The following is a 20,971-nucleotide window of genomic DNA, read 5'->3' on the forward strand; positions in this document are numbered from 1 at the left end:
TGATGTATTTCTGTTGCCGCTATAACAACAAATACTAAAAACAGAATAAAATAAAGATTTAAGTGGGGCTCCCATACAACAAACGTGATTTTTCACCGAAGTTAAGCAACGTCGGGCGGGGTCAGTACTTGGATGGGTGACCGATTTTTTGCTTGTTTTGCTCTATTTTTTGTTGATCGTGCGGAACCCTCCGTGCGCCGTTGGCCAATTTTTATTTAAGTTGTTTAGTTTAAAAAATCTTTAATCTTATTTGTGTACCTAATATAACATAATATACTGTACTTACACTACCTACTGCTCGACTTTATGACATTTCTGTTAACATATTTAATAATTTCCAAAACTGACATTCTACCGGTAAGAATGCCGTTTCGCGTTTGTAAGTCATGCGATGCAACTGCAATCGCTAATCAGTTGTAAATAATAAACCACTTGAATGCGCATAAGTACCTACGATGCAACAAATGATTCGGTTATTAGAGTAGGTATCGTATAGGTGCATTAGGCATTACTGCATTAGTCTGTGAGAGTCGCGTCGCCGGTCGCCGGCGAACAAGTGGCGTAGCGCGACCAGTGGCCGCGCGGCGCGAGGCGCGAGTCGCGGACGACAGCGGGCGACGGCGCGGCGCGCGGCTGACCGCCGGACGGCTGCGCTCCCGTGCTCCCGCGGTCTCGCGACCCAGTGCATTCTGTCGCGGACGCAGCTAGGGCACACTCGGCCACGGCTGCCGTTGTCGCGGTCCTATCACTACTTTACGACGTATTCCCGCCAAATAATTTATTATACGTGTTACATCTTCGCGTTTTGTTTTGTAATGCGCTATTTTGTTTTGTAATGCGTTGTTTTAATGTGTTTTTGATTCTTTTGTTTATGTTTTTACCGAAGTCGACGGAGGCGATTCGATGGCTGTAAGTACTAAATCTAATATATATACATACTAAGCTATTACATAGGTAGATAGCGTAGTTGAAATATATAACTTTACTTATAAATTATACCTACGTATTAAGATATTTTGTAATCACTTATGAAGTATGAATGCAAAAAAAACGATTGCTGAAGAAGTGACGAATCCATATAGTTTAATAACGGCCACGCTCACCTGTAAAACTAAGACGAAGAGACAGCCCGCGACAGTTAATTACTTACCAACTATTATTAGTGTCAGATCTAAATATTATCTTTGGTGTCAGTGTTGTTACTATTAGAAACTTGGTGGCCGTTATTCTTAGTGTCAACGTTTAATAGCTGTACAAAATTAATCTTGAAAAAGAAAGTAAAACCAGGCGTGTCTCACTCCGCGATTTCGTCGTTTTGCTACAGGTAGGTAGCTAAAAGTACATCCGTTCGGCCCCAATATTGGGGAAAGCCATAAGCCGCGCGTGGCGGTGTCGCCACCTAGCGGCCATATCTGTGCTGATCGTAACAGACGCGTTTTGTTAGAGTGAGTCTTATGTACTTTTAGTACTATTATTTATTCTGTGGTAAAACTGACTTCAAAAAGGTTAAAATAAAATACCACCCCGGTTTATATGCGCTAGCAAATGATACGTTTGAAGTCGATGGCAAGCCAAATCACACCGTCAACCAGCATGCTAACCTTGGTGTAGTTCCATGAGAAAGAAAGAACCAGTATTGTAACTATTTGGTCTGGCACCGACTTCAAACGTATCATATAAAACAGGATGATATTTTATTTTATTGTCATTTTTGAAATCGGTTTTTGAGGTTTTTCCTTTTTTGATTAAGATTAATTTTATTTAACATGTTTAGTTGTTTTTACGAGCAGGCCGGATTAAGCATGTCGGGGCCCCTAGGCAGTGCAATGCTCGGGGCCCCTTTACAGTCAATTCTACATACATAATGTTCAGTTGTTCAGTACAAGGATGTAAGTTTGCGATTTTAATTTCAACCTTTAGGTGTCTGTTGGGCCGATCCGAACATGCTTGGCGATGTCTTTTTCGCTCTTATTGCGTGGACATAAAGCTTTTTTCTATTAGTTTTTGCCGATTCCTTTTTGCGTCAAGTGTGGGGAGAGCCCTTTTTTTTCTCAATAGGTAGTTAAATATTTTGCCAGGCTGAACAGCGATTGTCCGACCATAAGACCATACGCCGAGCCACATGATTAAAATCAACATAATAATATAGACTTTCCATGTTTAAATGACACTTCATTCACCAGTCAAGCTAGCATGTAGAGTACAGAGTCAACCTGAAAAGCAGCTAAAAACGCGAGCGCAGCGAGCGCGAAATTTTTTGTGAAATAATCGTGAAAGCGTGTTAAAAAGGCAGGGCCGGGACTAAAAATCCGAAGTTCCCCAGTGAGGCGTGCTTTCATGCGAGGTCAAAGCCGTGTTTCAGGATAAGCTCAGCTAGAGCACAGACGCCAACCAATGTCATTGTATTAAAAAGCGAGGCCGCAGGCCGAGCTTGGCGCAGCGAAGCCAAAGGCTAAGCTGAAGAAGAGGAAATTGGGAAGACAAACCAAAAATTGAGGTAAAAAGTGAGGCTGAAGGTCGAGCTCAGCAATTACTGACAATTACTGACTTTCCATTGATGAGGTTTTAGGCCCTCGAGAGCCTGAAATTCGAGCTCGACATTACAGACTTTAAAAGCTATAAAATAACATAATTTAGGTTCATAATCATCTAATGTTTCTGTGTCTGAGAAACTGATATTGGGCATTAGGTATGAGTAGGTACCATATTTTTTTTAATGAATTTTGGCTATTTGGAACAAATATTTTTTTTACGAGCGCGGGGCCGTCGGGGCCCCCTAGCCGAGGCGGGGCCCATAGGCAGTTGCCTACTCTGCCTTAGGGTTAATCCGGCCCTGCTTACGAGAGTGATATAGGTATGCATCATTCTGCAAGACTCGTTCCTGTCTGGCCAAACTTCATTTAAACATTTTTGGGCTTTGGGTTCGTTTTAAAGTCTGGATCTCAAGCCACCAAGATTTGAGGAGTTGGACCTCATGGAACCCATCATCAGAACTAGACCTTAACACAAAGGTTCCTTGAGAACTTACGATTACATGTATGCCTATAAGATTTAAAGAGATCCCTTGATTCCTTGATTTTGATAAAAACGGGACCCACAAGGACTATATAGCCTATATAGGTATTATACCTACATACAAACAAAAAAAAATCAATTCGATTCAGAAATGACGGAGCACTGAGGTAACGTACATACAAAGAACCCTAAAAAACAGTTGAATTGATAACCTCCTCCTTTTTTGAAGTCGGTTAAAAATAAGCGACACTAGGTAAGTACCAAGTACCCTAAATTACTTCATTATTCGTAGTTTATGATTTCCTTTAGCCGGCTTTGCCAATTTAAAGTAGGTATTTTGTTGACTAGTTTTTTTATGCTTATAATGACGCATGATTAGAAATCGTTACATTTAAATAAATTATTATAGTAAACTAATAGGTATATAGCCCACGACCTAAACATGTACTTAGTAAGTTAGTACATATGTTGTTTTATCTACATTGTACTAGTATTTTGAGTTTGTTTGATTTCTCTATTTATTTATGTGCAGTAAGCTGCAGAGGTAACTGACTCCCCTACATAGAAATTTGTTTGTAGGGGAGGTCAGTTATCTCTCCAGCTTACTGTACAGTCGCGATCATATATATATCTGAGCAAGCCAGGCGTTCACAAATATCTGAACACGCCTCTATTGTTAAGGCGTGCAGTGCGTGCTCAGATATCTTTGAACACCACTGCCGCTCCGTCATATCTGAAGGCGACTGTAAATCAAACTCCTTATGCTGCCTGCCAAGCGAAAATTCCCGGAATTTTAAAATCGCCTTTGCGACTATTTATTTTTTACGCCTTCAGGCGTCGTAGACTTCAGTTAATAAATCAACAATTGTTTTCCGGTTGCGCCTATTTGTTTTCGTATTCAACTCCCAACTAAACCGTTTTAGGTATCGAGTTTTTCACGGTTATAGGTGATACTTATAACAACAAACCTATACTTACACAATATTCTGGGCGGTAATTGTAGTCTACAGTGTGTGTGTTTGGACTAATATCATAAATACTAGATATTTTGTACTACGAGTTGCTGGGACAAGTAGCCGGGCCGGGGTACGTTTAATTAAACACAAAGTCACAGACGTCAATTGTAGCCGTGTGTACATCCTTTGGTGATTATTGATGACCTCAGGTGCCTAGCGTATGGTGACAATCTCCGGCCAGTAGGTAATAGGTATTAGATGGGGTTTTAAAAATAAGTGCCTGGATCCCGTGACCTTTTTCAACAGCCCAGATGAAATTAAAGTAAAATTTCCTACTTAAAATTGCTCGTATTAAACTTTTTGTAAAAAGGTTTTTTTTAACGTATGGAGTGAGCACTGTACGTGTACTTAAGCTGTAAGCTTTCTTATTTCTGTATTTATATTTTTTCTTTCAAATAATGGCTTGCAGCTATCTACGTCTTGGGCCTCGCGTAATGTTCTCACACATTTTTTCTCGGAATAATTGCCCCATAATAAAAGCCATATCCAATTTGTGAAGATACATAGCCGTGAAAGGCTACGGTTGCTGCCGCTTCAGAGACAATTGATCGCAAACGATACAAAACATAAACAAAACTACGTAGCCTGTTTTATTACACAAGCAGTCGATATGGGTTTTTCAATTGTAATTTTTTTTTTCGTAACATTTGTAAGTGTATGTGTAATATTACCTACATGGAAAACCACTATTCATCTCTTTTATTATGATAGTTGTTTCGTTTGTGAAGAGTATCGTATTATTATATTTGTGGCTCTAGGTATTAAATTGTTAATATCCTTATAATCTAAACAATATCGGCCCCAATATGCTGCACTGTGGCACGCCGCATTTGGTGGTTGGTTGGTTGGTTGTTAGAGGCAAAGTTTGATCGCAAAAGCGCTAAAAACAAAGCGTTTTTGAGTTGCAGCCTATATGCTGCAGTTTTAATCACATTACAGTGGCCGGTGACTCCCAGACTGCCACGTTACAATTGTGTTTACGCACGTTTCCCGCAAAATGGCATGTGTAACAATGTAATTCTCGCATTTCGCAAGCTCAATTGTCGTTAGCGGACGAGCGAGGTGAGTCTATAAGCCGTAACACGAGCCCCGGTGGCGGCCGCCCGCGTGTCCGTTCGCTCGTCCTAATTGTACATTGCACTAATGAGCGGCGTTGTTCCGTTGCAACCCGCAATCATTCGCCCGAGATTACACTCTGAAACGCGGCGGGAAATGTGAGCTCGTCCCACTCCAGGAATTCATCAATAATGCTCCCCGTGCGGATATCAGCTAGATTTAAGGTGAAGTCTAAATATTTTAGATTAGAACAATGTAATGTAATTAAAAGCTATACTAATAGACTCTTAAATTGTACTGTAACAAAAATCATGCGTTTACTATCTAAGTAGTCATTCAAATATAGGTACCTATGTATATAATAGCTCGGTATTTAATAGGTAGGTGTAATGTAATTTGATGGGCTCCCAAGCTATACTAAAACTTGAGGTCGTTAGTTTTCTTCACCACCTATATAATACGTGCTCAGTGTATGTAAAGCGTGTCTATGGTCTATGCCGCTACTATGTAAGTATAAACACATAGAAATCGAGCACGAATTCATCTTATTTTGATTTTTTTCTTTACCTGTTAGGAGGGAAAGGTACTTGTTTAAAATACCGTAAAACGAGGTGACTTTAGGAAATTTTGGGGATACTTTGATAGTTTTAAAACTGCCACTAAATTATCATTATTCATTATTTTCTCGAACTGTTCGTGTAACAAGTTAGATTATTATACATACTTGTTTACCTACTACTAAAAAATCCGAATAAAAATATGTAACGGCTGAAAAACTGAAATATCGAAGTCGCCCCTGCATTTGAAAGTCACCCCGGTTTACGGTACTAAACGCTAACGAAAACGTGCACTCTACTTTTTTAAATTATATTTAGTAGATACCTAAATGTGTGTCCATACAATTTATTGCTTAGTGCATTGTAGTGTAGGTACCTAGACGCGTATCAACCGTCAGGTACAGTCGCCATCAGCATCAGATGTATCGAAGCAGCCAAGGTGCTCAAAAATATCTCATCACGCCTCTGTTATCAAGGCGTGGAGGAGTACGTGTTCAGATATTTTTGACAACCTCGGCCACTCTGATATATCTGATGGCGACTGTAGCTACCCGTATTCGTTTAGGCTTAGTGCTAGGTATAAATTCCATAACTGTCGGCCCGCGTAGGTAATATTTTTGGCAAAGTAAGCATAAAATATAATATCCTTTGTGTAAGTGATTCCCGTGAGACGGGCGGGCTCAGTTTCGCCGAGTTAGCAAGGGCCGTGTGTGGTAGACCGAAAAAAATGATTTCCCTCGCTCGAGTTCCCAGCGTGACTTTTCCAGGCGGCCGTCCCGTGCATCTGGCGGGACCTATTATTAGGGGACTGCTCTTAATGCTTTCTTAGGTATTTTTATATGGATGCCGTCTTAGTTTTACGATTGTGATTTTTATTGAATTCTTTCATCCGGGTTACGTGCTCGCGGTATTTCTGCGAGCGAAGGTGAAATACGAGCCACTTTACTGGATTTATTTTATGGCGTTGTTTGGGCACAGATTTCTCTGACATTTAATGGGTGCACACATCATACCTACTCAAAAATAGTCCCATAGCTCTTATGTCAGCGAATTAAGAACTGTGGGACATCTTTTTGAGTAAGTTATATGCACCCATATTTACACACTTGACTGTACAGTCTGCAGCAGAAGTTGCTAAGCGGGCGAGGTGTTCAAAATTACCTTGACGCGCTCTTATTCTCTTAACAATAAAGTCGCGTAAAGATAATTTTGAACACCTCGCCCGCTTAGCAATAGCAACTATTGCTGCTGACTGTATGACATTTCATAGTAAGTAAAAAACTTGTGTTACTATTTGTAAAAATACCAATATTAAAGAATGTATTTTATTATAATGCATATCAAATTATATATATAATATAATTTCTTCTGTGGAGTAAGATCAGTAGCGTAGGTGTAGGTACTTAAGTAAATACGTATAATGTCATAGCTACAAGTTCGTCGCGTTTAATGTTTTATTCGGGGAAAGAGCATCTTGTACAATAAGCGCAACAAGCGGCGCACGATTCATTTGATCTGACACGAATTTATCCGCACCGCGGGCTCTTTATTTACACTACGGCTGCATTCACTTTGTCCTGACAAATTCAATAAATTACCCACATCCTCACCGCGAACTGACGTCTGTTTATCTTTTATTGTAGCCGCTGATGACTTGCTCATCCGTATCGATGGCTCCTTTTAATGGCCATCAAATCTTTAGACAGACCTAATTTTTCAACCAAGGTGCATGTGCCAAGTCGACACGTTAAATATTAACTATTTATTTTGGGTTACATTTAATATACCTACTAAATCCATATACAGCCAATGATTTATAACTCAAGATAGGTTATAGGCGTTCCAAAATTGAAGCGCTTACCTTGTGACAAATTGGACAAGTTGCCTTTAGTCGCGGCTGGACAAGCGAGAAATGTGCACGTGCTAATGAGCTCCCGCACACCGAAAGAGAAAGAGACGACCTTATGTTTAACAACAAGTGTGACAAAGACGGATGGAATGAGAAAATTAATCAAAAATAACAGATTTCTTCGTAGGCACAGAAATAAATATGGAAGTATTTTTTGTGTTCCTCAAGTATGAGTATAACATATCATATAATATCATTGTATACAGCGTGTATTTTTAATATTACCTCAAACCGTAACCAAACGTAGGTTTTAGTACTATGAGCCGATATTGCAAGGTAATTTTAAGTTAGTCTTAACCACTAAAGCGTAATGAATTTTTGTAAATTTATCGAGCAGCAATGTATTGCGTACACTTATTTGACACATGGAAGAAAAGGGTCTAGTCAGTCTGTTACTTATCAGTTGTACCGTCACGCCAGTAAGGCAAAGTAGCGATACATTGCGTGCCGAATTATTTTGTATGGAAAAAAAATAGTTAACGAGCTTTTTTCTTGCGGTTCATAGCACGAACGCCTAAGTCTAGTTAAAATTTGAGGTAATATTAAAAATACAGCTGTATATAAATAAATATATATACACCGTTTTTATTTATTCCGTTAACTTCGAGATATGGTTAAGTAAAATACATTTAAAGAAACAATGGGACAGTATTGCCACAGACAATAAAATATGTACATTGATACATCAAGGCGGTTTGTTTACAAAGGGTCTACCGGGAAACGCGAAATTCTAAACTTTGCTACCTATCTGCCTCTTTATCGTTCGAATATGCAAGAGTGATAGAGAGGTTAGATAAAATCATTTCGACTCTCTCGTTTGCGGTAGACCCTCAGATTGTAAGTATACTTGGTCAACCAGATCTTGACAGTAGAAAAAGGCGGCAAATTTGAAAAATGTAGGCGTGAAGGGATATCGTCATCGTCACATAGAAAATTTGAATTTCGCGCCTTTTTTTACTGACTAAAATTTTGGTAGTGGTGCCCCCTACGCAGAGTTGAATGTATGTAATTCGCTTTGTTATTGAATAAATAAACATTGTCGTTTTGTGCCTACCGGAAACTGGTGCACACAAACCAACACGATTCCAAAGCAATATCAACTTAATATAATCAAGTATTATTTAATCTAATTATGGCATTCGAATTATGTATGACTGAAGTATTACGATTAAATGCTCGTGTAAGTGGAGGATTAGAATTGGTTGGTTGTCGAGTGTAGTTAACAACACTCGAGGTTAAACCATGCGTCGCGCAGTCTGGCCGTCGCGCGCCAGCCGCCGGCCACTGCCGATTTTCAAAATGAAACGATTTATACAGAACTAGTATTAGTGCTTCTGCACCCTTTTCAACTAAATCTATACCAAAAAAGTGCGAGTATGGCCAACTGTTCATCAAATACAATTTTAATCTAAAACAAATTTGGATTAGATCAAGACGACAAGGCGGCTGACTCACGCCCGGATTTTCCACCCGCCCGCCCTTCGCTCAAGCGCTTCAACTAAGCTAAGCTTATTTAATTACCGACAACCTGTTTATAAATGATCCCTTTGCTCACAATAACGAAGAGGGAAATGTAAAAACATTTTCCTCTTCATTATTGTGACCATCAACTGATCATAAGAGGGTTGAAATAGCTATCGATTTTGTATTCCTGATATATTTCATACTACAACTGTAACATACTTTAGTACCTAGTTATTTGTTTTACAAGGGGGCAAAGTTGTCGTTTAACGTTTCGTGCTAAAACACAAAAATTTTCACCACACTAACACAAGGAAAATACTAACTGTAAAATATCAAACAAAATGAAAGCAAATCGATTCAAAATGTATGTAAATAAATATTTATCTTTCTAAACCATCATTTATACGAAATTAACTCAAAATTTGGATTTGCTTACTTTGCCTCGCACGTGGATAAAATGCAACTTTATCTTATCAGTTTTTGAACAATCAAGAGAGCCTTTACCAGCTGGTGTGGTGAAAATATGTATACATATTTGCTCCAATTTCAAGTTCACTCTTCATACATATTTATGGGTGGAAATATTTATTTTGTATCACCGGTAAGATGTAACGGTTTCACGGTTTAATGCTTTTGAACGATAAATTACTAACCTCAGCTAATCGGCAATGTTTAACACATTTCACGCCATTTTTCGTTCATATCGAATCTTCGTGTCGAGTAGGTAATAGTTTAAGTACCTATAGAGGTCCCTAAATTAATTGCTGCTTCTGTGACGTTTGTTTTACGAGTATTAACATAATAATATCACCTCGCTAGAAAATCCACTTCTATTATCTACCTCTAGGTAAGTACCTACTGCATTTACGGCTACTTAAGAAATACTCCAGCGTAAAAGATAGGGCACGGCCAAAGCCCTCGCCCGACCCTTCTTCGCTTGCCCTTCAGAGCAAGAAAAAAGTAGGTGCAAAACCATAGCTGCTGTAGGTGCAACTTAAATAAATGTTAGCGTGTTAGTAACGTAAATTAATGGACGTGATTTATTGGTGCATTAGTGCTCGCAGACAACGGTCTACGAATAAACAAAACGTTGCTGGAACCACAATAGATCCTCGAATAAATCATGATACTTCTAGTCGATTGAGCTCAGAATAATCCAAGCAAGTGCACTCGGAAGTGTCAACTATCTGTTCTATCAACGACTGCATAACAAATTTCAGTTAAATGCACAAAGCGGTTCCAGGCGCCTGATTTATGATATATGTATGTGCGTAGATAAAAGTATGTAGTTTTAAGACTTTTAAGTGCGCATTTAGAATGTATTTAATTAAGTCTCATAGAATCCTATGTTTCATATACAGTGTGGAAAGATAAGTCGGGCCCTAGGGAAACTACCTTAAATCCTTAAGCTGGCTCATTTTACTTAAAGGAGACATTCCTTTATTTTTAAAAAGAAACAAAACTAAAATGAGCCAGCTTAAGGATTTAAGGTAGTTTCCCTCCAGGGCCCGAGTTATCTTTCCACACTGTATAATAGTATTTTATGCAACCGTTGTTTAAGAGAGGTCAAAAAAGGCGAGTGGCGTGAGTAACAATTTGAGGCGAAGCCGAAAATTGTTAATAAAGACGCCACGAGTATTTTTTGACTCGGTTAAACAACGTTGCATACAATACTTTTTCAGCACTTACTTTGAAATAAAATTGTGAATTTAACAAATATTTTTAATTCAAGAAGTAGCAAAAATGGAGGCTACGGACGGGAAAAGAATGAATGAATGAATGAAATTAAAAAAAAAAACAAGTGAACCATACACTTATTTGTCAGATTTAATACCACTGTACATATATCTGGTTTGTAAATAAATGATTATATTGGCTAAAACATATTAATATCCCGTTGTTTCGATTCCTTTCAAGCACTCTCGGTTATGGGGGTTGCGAATACTTAGTACCGACTAAAGCGCTAAGTATTCTTTTATCGCTAAATATAGATATGTATACTAACCCTTGATAAATATATGTATAATTGTATAGTTATGTACTTAAATAGTATAAGTACAATTATCGATTGTTTACTAACCTAATCAAGTACCTACTTATGTAGTAAAATAATTGTTTTATATGTTGAGAGGAGACATAGACAAATCGGCCGTCTATTGAACAATTTGTTAAGTAATCCCTGCATTTGTTTCAATTATTCGGGCTTCCTACTTGATAGCTATTTACATTTAAATTGGGAACGGGATTTGCCGTGCCGTGATATAAATTAATGTGTACGCGTGTTCAGAATATACAATCGGCCATTTTGTATGATGCTGTGCCAAATTAGAGCAATACTCACGCTTGGTTTAATTTTGGAGGGTTTATATTTTATGAGCCGCCCCACGGAGGTACGTGCGCTACAATTGTCTTCATTATTAAGCTTAATGACGACCGGTCTGGCCTAGTGGGTAGTGACCCTGCCTGTGAAGCCGCGGTCCTGGGTTCGAATCCCAGTAAGGGCATTTATTTGTGTGATGAGTACAGATATTTGTTCCTTAGTCATGGTTGTTTTCTATCTATTTAAGTATTTGTATATTATATACATATATTGTTGTCTGAGTACCCACAACACAAGCTTTCTTGAGCTTACCGTGGGGCTTAGTCAATTTGTGTAATAATGTCCTATAATATTTATTTATTTATTTACTGTCTAGAATAGATATTGTGCGTATGAGTATGCCTTTGTAGTCTAAGTTCCCACATATATGGTCGACCTTCACCGATATGTCTGACGGATGAAACTTACATATTATATACTAGCTGTTGCCCGCGACTTCGTACGCGTGGATTTGTATATTGGTGGTTATATATTCTACATTAGCTTAGAACATTGTGCAGCAAGAGAATCAAGAGATTGCGGTAGGACGGTTAATCATTTGTTAATTATTAATATTATACAACGCATGAGACTTTGTCTTTCACAACCTACGAAGTTTCAAGCCCCTAACTGAATAAAATTGTCCTCGTTATAATCCCTCTAAACCCCCTAAGAAGATTTTCATGTCCTCTATTTAATAAAACCTACTACCTAACTACCTATTTACGAAGTTTGAAGTTCCTAGCTTTAAATAAAATTTGAACCCTATACAAACTTTCAACCCCTTTTTAATCATTTTAGGGGATGATTTTTTAAAAGCTGAAATTATTTTTCTTGTATTCTAATAATATGCCTTTATACAACGATTCAAATCCCGCACTCAAAAAAATGTTTGGCCTCCAAACAAATTTTCTACCCCTTTTTCACCACCTCGGGGGATGAATTATCAAAATCTCTGAAATTAGTTTTCTTCTCTTTTGATAAAATACATTTTTACGAAGTTTCAAGTTTGTAGCTTTAAATAAAATTTGAACCCTATACAAACTTTCACCCTGTTTTAACCCTGTTAGGGGATGAATTTTACAAAACGCTAAAATAACTTTTCCTGTCTTCTAATAATATCCCCAAATAGAAAGATTCAAGTCGCGTATTCGAAAAAATGTTTGATATCCATACAAACTTCCAACCCCTTTTTCACCACCTTAGGGGATGAATTTTCAAAAACGCTGAAATTAGTTTTCTTGTATCTTAATTTAATACCTTTTTGCAAAGTTTCAAGTTCCTAGCTTAAAATAAAATTTGCACCCTAAGACGAAGTTTCATCCTCTTTTTATCCCCCTTAGGGGTTGAATTTCCAAAAACGTAGCAATTACTTTTTTTTGTAATCGGCTATTATGCCTTTCTAAGAAGTTTCAAAGCATTTGTAATGGATTAAAACTTTCAACCCCTTTTTAACCCTGTTGGGGGATGAATTTTACAAAACGCTGAAATTATTTTTTCCTGTATTTTAATAATATCCCGAAATACAAAGATTCAAGTCCCGCGTTCGAAAAAATGTTTGATATCCATACAAACTTTCAACCCCCTTTTTACCACCTTAGGAGATGATAATTCAAAAACGCTGAAATTAGTTTTCTTGTATTTTAATAACATATATTTTTACGAAGTTTCAAGTTCTTAACTTAAAATAAAATTTGAACTCCATACAAACTTTCAACCCCCTTTTAAATGAGGGGATGAATTTTACAAAACGCTGAAATAACCTTTCCTGTCTTCTAATAATATCCTCAAATACAAAGATTCAAGTCCCGCACTCTCAAAAATATCTGATCTCCGTACAAAATTTCAACCCCGTTTTTACCACCTCGGGGGATGAAGTTTTAAAAACGCTGAAATTAGTTTTCTTGTTTTTTTAAATTTAATACCTTTTTACGAAGTTTTAAGGTCCTAGCTTAAAATAAAATTTGCACCCCAGGTCAAAGTTTCATCCCCTTTTTTACCCCCTTAGGGGTTGAATTACCTAAAACGTCGCAATTCCTGTTTTTTGTCATCGGCTATTATGTCTTTCTAAGAAGTTTCAAAGCATTTGTGATGGATTCAAACTTTCAACCCCTTTTTAACCACCTTGGGGGATGAATTTTCAAAAACGCTGAAATTACTTTTCCCGTCTTATAATAATATCCCCATATACAAAGTTTCAAGTCCAACACTCACAAAAATATTTAATCTCCATACAAACTTTCAACCCCTTATTCACCACCTTGGGGGATGAATTTTCGAAAACGCAGAAATTAGTTTTCTTGTTTTTTAATTTAATACCTTTTTACGAAGTTTCAAGGTCCTAGCTTAAAATAAAATTTGCACCCCAGGACAATGTTTCATCCCCTTTTTACCCCCTTAGGGGTTGAATTACCTAAAACGTCGCAATTCCTTTTTTTTGTCATCGGCTATTATGTCTTTCTAAGAAGTTTCAAAGCATTTGTAATGGATTCAAACTTTCAACCTCTTTTTAACCCTGTTAGGGGATGAATTTTCAAAAACGCTAAAATTACTTTTCCCGTCTTATAATAATATCCCCATATACAAAGTTTCAAGTCCAACACTCACAAAAATATTTGATCTCCATACAAACTTTCAACCCCTTATTCACCACCTTGGGGGATGAATTTTCGAAAACGCAGAAATTAGTTTTCTTGTTTTTTAATTTAATACCTTTTTACGAAGTTTCAAGGTCCTAGCTTAAAATAAAATTTGCACCCAGGACAAAGTTTCATCCCCTTTTTACCCCCTTAGGGGTTGAATTACCTAAAACGTCGCAATTCCTTTTTTTTTGTCATCGGCTATTATGTCTTTCTAAGAAGTTTCAAAGCATTTGTAATGGATTCAAACTTTCAACCCCTTTTTAACCCTGTTAGGGGATGAATTTTCAAAAACGCTGAAATTACTTTTCCCGTCTTATAATAATATCCCCATATACAAAGTTTCAAGTCCAACACTCACAAAAATATTTGATCTCCATACAAACTTTCAACCCCTTTTTCACCACCTTGGGGGATGAATTTTCGAAAACGCAGAAATTAGTTTTCTTGTTTTTTAATATAGTACATTTTTACAAAGTTTCAAAATCCTAGCTTAAAATAAAACTTGCACCCCATACAACCTTTCATCCCCTTTTTAACCCCCTTAGGGGTTGAATTTTTCAAAATCGCTTCTTATCTCTTGTACACTTTATAAATTCAACCTAGTGTGCAAATTTCAACTTTCTAGCTTTTGTAGTTTCGGCTCTGCGTTGATGAATCAGTCAGTCAGTCAGTCAGTCAGTCAGTCAGGACACTTGCATTTATATATATAGATAGATTATGAAAGAAAATATGTTCCTGAACATAAATAAATAGGGTTGCCTAAAGAAATATGGTCTAGGCTATTTTTAATTAATTTTTGAAACAATTTTACTACAAATTTCACCGATCTGTCTGACAAACGAAATAAGTTCCAATGGAAAGTATACAACCTTGCCTATCTTTTTCCGGTCACTATTATGTGGTTGCCGTGTTTAAACAGGTGAGTTTTTATCGATAATTGCACTCATCTGTCTGACGCTTGAATTATACATCAAAATGATGCTAATTTTATTGCGAATACAGTGGCATAGGGTTGCCTGCGAAAATCCGGTCACAAATAAGGGTTGCCAGGTTTTTAAATAAAACAAGAAGGGAAGACTTTTAGCGATAACTCATAAACGGCTTAACTTATCAAGTTTGTTTTAATTTTGATTGAATGAGTTTTTCAAGTACTATTTTTATGATTTTTTTCATATTTTTTTGGATCGATTTTTCAAAAGTTAGAAGGAATAACCGTTTTTAGTTCTTTCTAAATTATTATTTCCGAAATTATTCACTTTATCAAAAAATGTTGTTTGCAGACCCCTATTTATTTTTAAAGACCTATCCAACGACACCCAGTCAGTCATCCTTCGGTCGGTATTTATATTTATAATAACGCGCCTCGATTCTTCGTCCTTCTCATTCCGCGAACATGTAGCTTAATACCCATTTATAACTTCTAGAAAAAGATCTTATAGTATGTGGCATTTGCAAAGCTTTTTACACGGATACAGCATCAATTATTAGAAAATAGTTAGGTACGTTAGTTATATTAAGCATTTCATACAGATTACAATGGTGCATTACAGTTACACCATACAATTTAAACGAATATCTCAAGAGTAATCGTCAATTAAAGTTCCAGTTCGAGCCATATAACTTGTATGAAATGTTTAAGACTCTATCCTTCTATAGTTCCAATTTTAACCACCGCATGCGCTGCGATCGCTTTACTTACCCCCACCATGTATTTCGCACATAGCCAATATGAATATCACTGAATCTTCTTTTTGAGATCGAAATTATTTATGATTTTTGGTACCTAGAATGACAGTACCTATTCTATAGTGTGTCAAAGGTCTGTTTGATTTCAAACATAGACAGAGAGAATCATACTATCTTTGTCTTATACTAGTACTAGCACCCAAAAGAAAAGGATGAGTATAGTTTTTTTTTTATTCCTATTTACTGACAAGATTTGGTTGACCCAGTATATTTGACATTAAATTGTACAAATGGGTTTAAAGATTCCATGATAGTGTATGTAATTAGTGACTTTTTGAGGTTACAAATAATTAATTAAAACAAGAATCGAGATTTCAATAAATTAATCTAATAATTTACCAATAAAATCGTCCAAGTTGTAGTATGGTATTACTTAGGTATTATTTCGGACTGCTTTACGCCAATTGGAAGGTGGTTGTAGGATATACGTGCGCCAAAACGAGGTCTTTATATGTACAGTTTAGATAAAGGTACTTACATCTATTCTTAAATGTACATGTATCTATTCTTAAGTACTTTAGCTCCCTTAATCCTCTGTGATTTAATAAATTGCAGCCTCGAATCTTGATTTTAACAGTCATTACACTCATTACTCCGGCAGCGTGTGTCGAATGGTTCATAATTACAGTATCATTCTTCGGTGTGTAATGACGCGTGGTAGTTTACTGCGACACTAACTGCGGGACTAAACCCCCTGTCCACTGCTTCTGATTGTAACAAATTGAAATTTCTATGTGATTATACCTAGTTAACTTCTTGTGATCTGCTTCCAGAGGATGTGGGTTTCGGTGTGACGCTGCATTTATTTTCAACATCACTGAACAAACAGTTTTGTGCCCTGTGTAGGTATTTTACAACTTTTAGGTAAACTATGGCTTTTAAAGTTGCATATACAAGAGGTAAATTACTTGTGGTGTGATTTCGTATATTCTGCCATCTGTCTGTCCACATCCACGTATCTACGAAGAAATACTATTTTTTTCCTTAGAATGAAATTTTTAGTTTTTCCTTTATTTCAGAACAAATATCGGCACAACCGCTCATGCTATGAGATATATTGCGATGAATAAAGTTGTAGCAAATTTAATTACCTTTCATTTAAGTGAAAGGGTCTGTAAGTTCTACAGTTCTCTAGTTATCGTAAAAAAGCGGCCAAGTGCAAGTCGGACTCGCCCATGAAGGGTTCCGTATTTAGGCGATTTATGACGTATAAAAAAAAACTACTTACTAGATCTCGTTCAAACCAATTTTCGGTGGAAGATTACATGGTAATGTACATCATATATTTTTTTTAGTTTTATCATTCTCTTATTTTAGAAGTTACAGGGGGGGGGACACACATTTTACCACTTTGGAAGTGTCTCTCGCGCAAACTATTCAGTTTAGAAAAAAATGATATTAGAAACCTCAATATCATTTTTGAAGACCTATCCATAGATACCCCACACGTATGGGTTTAATGAAAAAAAAAATTTGAGTTTCAGTTCGAAGTATGGGGAACCCCAAAAATTTATTGTTTTTTTTTCTATTTTTGTGTGAAAATCTTAATGCGGTTCACAGAATACATCTACTTACCAAGTTTCAACAGTATAGTTCTTATAGTTTCGGAGAAAAGTGTCTGTGACATACGGACGGACAGACAGACGGACAGACGGACAGACGGACAGACGGACAGACAGACAGACATGACGAATCTATAAGGGTTCCATTTTTTGCCATTTGGCTACGGAACCCTAAAAATGAAATTGCTATACCGGTAATGAGGAAGGCAACTAATTTAGGGCATTGTCAAAATCCGTACAAAAGGCAGTAAAGTGTCATTCAATAGAACTTGCTAACTATGTAAACAAACCGCCATACTAAAATTGACACTAAATGTCAAATTACTAGTAACTTTTGTTTACATAGTTCGCAAGTTCTATTGAATGACACTTTACTAGGTACTCGTCGTCGAGAGTGCCATCTACGATTAGCTTTTACCGGCCTTCTCCGATAGCAGCAGCGCGATGTTAGAGATCAACCATTTTTAAAATGCACTCCCCTCTTAAGCACTTCATTCATTCAGTAATGAAATCAAGATACAAACTGTAGTTTGGCTTGTTTTTCGGCTCTACTTTTTGGTCGTAGCCATTGATTGTAGTCCACGATACCGATTCTTATTTAAGAATTAGTTCTGGTTTTGATCTTGTTTTGATACGACCTTGACGATAGTTCACGATGATTGGCGTGGTGTTGGCGAAACGCACGCCATGGCGAAACTATATGGGTTGAATACAGCCCAAGTAGCATGTAAGTGTCGGCAAAATCAATATACCAGCCAATTTAGAACTTAGAGTAATTTAAGGGACGTATAAGGGTGTCAGAAAAGATTTAAGCTGTATAAAAGGTATTTTACAGTGGACTCAAAAGCGCACGAGATGTAAATAACTTTGATCTCGTGTAGTTCACAAAACTTTTCACCTCAGCGCAGTGAGAACATACCTATTAGACAACTTGAAAAATGTAATCCTTATTCATCACTTAATACCTGCACTCATGTTTTCTTAAGAGATACAAACAATTAAGTTTAATTACCGCAATCGAACACAAAAACAAAACGTAATAATAAATTTCATTAAAATAATATGGAAATAACGAGCGTCACCTGACACCTCAATCGACAACTTTTTTTTGTAAAAAAAAGCTTTTTAAGATACGGTCCGAATTGCGGATACGTACTATTTGTCAAATATGATAGAAATTCTTAAAAGTAAAATAATTAATTTTGCGTGATGATCTGTGAACTTTTGAGTTTTTTCGGGGGTCTATTATAAACCGTGAATATACCGTTGAATGTCGTTTTAACTTTTTTTTGTCTGTTTCTTTTTACTAACAGTGTGAAAGGGACAGAGATAATAGAACCCAAGTATTTCGAACTTGTGAACTTGACCCCGCATGTTGAAATGACATTTGACTATAAAGGTCACTTGAATGTCATTTTGTCTCACTCAGTGAGCAAAATCGCATTTTGCTCACTGTTTTGAAGAAGCAAAGTACCCTTGTTCGAGCTGCTGAGGTGAAAAATACATTCTAACCTTAAAAACAAACACTAACTTAGAAAAATAACTTTTTTTTATTTTTCTTGTGTTTCTCTTGATTATTTTGCAGGCGCGTGAATATTTTGCCGGTAAATATACACAGGTTCACAATAAATATTAATCGGCACTTAGGTACCTATATGAAGGTGGTGAAGCGCTGGTGGCCTAGCGGTAAGAGCGTGCGACTTGCAATCCGGAGGTCGCGGGTTCGAACCCCGGCTCGTACCAATGAGTTTTTCGGAACTTATGTACGAAATATCATTTGATATTTACCAGTCGCTTTTCGGTGAAGGAAAACATCGTGAGGAAACCGGACTAATCCCAATACGGGCCTAGTTTACCCTCTGGGTTGGAAGGTCAGATGGCAGTCGCTTTCGTAAAACTAGTGCCCACGCCAATTACTGGGATTAGTTGCCAAGCGGACCCCAGGCTCCCATGAGCCGTGGCAAAATGCCGGGACAACGCGAGGAAGATGATGATGATGACTTAGGTACCTATATAATATCCGCTCCCAAGGTCCTTTATTATTAATATTTAAAGCTAGTCCCTGACTTATCATCCACTTATAACATTTGTCGCCATTACGAATGAACAAGAAGACATTTTAGTTTCTTAAATTATTTCTTTTTAAAAACGTATTTACAACTTATATTCTTAAATCATACTTATAAGATATTATCTGTAGTGTTAAGGTTTCCATTACATCAAATTACAGCTATAATACAGCTATTATACAATTTAATACAGCTCCAATAACGCGAAAAGCTGTATAATTTGGGCCCTTTTTTAACTTATAAGGGCTGTATAAGCGCTTATACAGACTTTGTACAGCCTAAGTGTACAGCTTATAGCATACAAATAAACTTATATACAGCTTTTATACAGCTTGAAATGCTACTTGGGAGAGCCCTAGAAACGCAAAATTGTACTGAGATGACATCCGTCAGCATACCCATCGAGTTAAAAAAACTATGCAATTTTTCGCCGCTACTAATTGAGGCCGACTATTTATCGTTTTATTTTATAAGGAAAATCCTGTAGTGTTTTAAACTGCAGTCGCCCAGCACTACTAATTTTGTGCTGGGCTGCAATGGACGGCGCGGGGCGGCGCGCGCTGCAGCGGGCACGAGCACGCACGTCGCCGACACAATCATACTCCATTTAATCATCATTAAACAGGAATCAGCACCGCCACCGAGCCGCTGCAGCCGCGTCAGCGCTAATGCTTCTATTCTAAATCCATTTACTTTGTTTTTACTTTCATTTAGATTTAAGCGAGTTTTTTAACAACATTATCTAAGTATAGAGTTGTACTCGTATTATTCCTTCGTCCTTAGTTGGTGGCCGTAGCTAACAAAGTAGGTACCTACTATTATGCCATGTATGTTTGAATAGGTATTTCGATGTTAATGATGAATGCAACACAATTATACCTCGTCAGACACAAAGGCACAAGTTAAACACAAAGTAAAATAAAAATGTTGAAAAGATCGGTGGCGCGTGCATTGTAGGAAGAGCTATGACAGAGCGTATCGCTTCGCCCCTCGGCGGACTCTTTGTCTCCTAGATCGAGATAGGCGCGTACAATTAGATACGGGAATTATTTTATTAGATCGCTCGTACACGTGCGCGCCGTGACGAACGCGATAATGTTCCCGGTGCCGAATCGGACAACGGAACAATTACATTCCGCATGAATTATCCATAATGGACGCGGCTACGGAAGCTTTGTGCTCGTAGACCGTGACTCGAGCCGACCGCTATTGCGTCCTTTCACGACTATAAACATTTTTAAGGGTTGATAGGTGCGTACCTAAGCAAATGTGCTTTATGACGGGTGGCCCTTTGAATGCCAATTTGTAACGGCCGGGGTCTCGGGTGCACCGGTGCCACACTGTGCGCAACCGTGGCAAATAAAGCTCGCGTTTCCAAATTAGCCTGTGAACTGGAAGCTAGCTCTTTCGGTCGTCATTTGCGTCATGACATGACGTCGCGTGCGCGCTGCCGCCGCTCTACACCCCTCTTCGCATTACACGAATATCGGCTTACGAAGCGAAACACAGCAATTACAGTCATATTAATAGAGCTGCAGCAATATCCTGTTCCAATTACGTCCATGACGTGAAGTAG

The 20,971-nt window shown here is 37.5% G+C and overlaps 1 protein-coding gene across 1 annotated transcript in view; it reads left to right on the forward strand.

Moving 5' to 3' along the window:
- The first annotated feature begins 596 nt into the window (after positions 1-596).
- LOC134661386 (protein Wnt-5-like) overlaps positions 597-20,971 on the forward strand; it is a 49,525-nt gene continuing 29,150 nt past the window's right edge. Inside the window, exon 1 of the mRNA XM_063517451.1 lies at positions 597-909. Within this exon, the coding sequence (XP_063373521.1) occupies positions 836-909 (74 nt within the window). The 5' untranslated portion in view covers positions 597-835. The remainder of the gene's footprint in view (positions 910-20,971) is intronic.

This window comes from Cydia amplana, chromosome Z (genome assembly GCF_948474715.1).
Source record: "Cydia amplana chromosome Z, ilCydAmpl1.1, whole genome shotgun sequence".
In the NCBI taxonomy this organism is placed as follows: Eukaryota; Metazoa; Arthropoda; class Insecta; order Lepidoptera; family Tortricidae; genus Cydia; species Cydia amplana.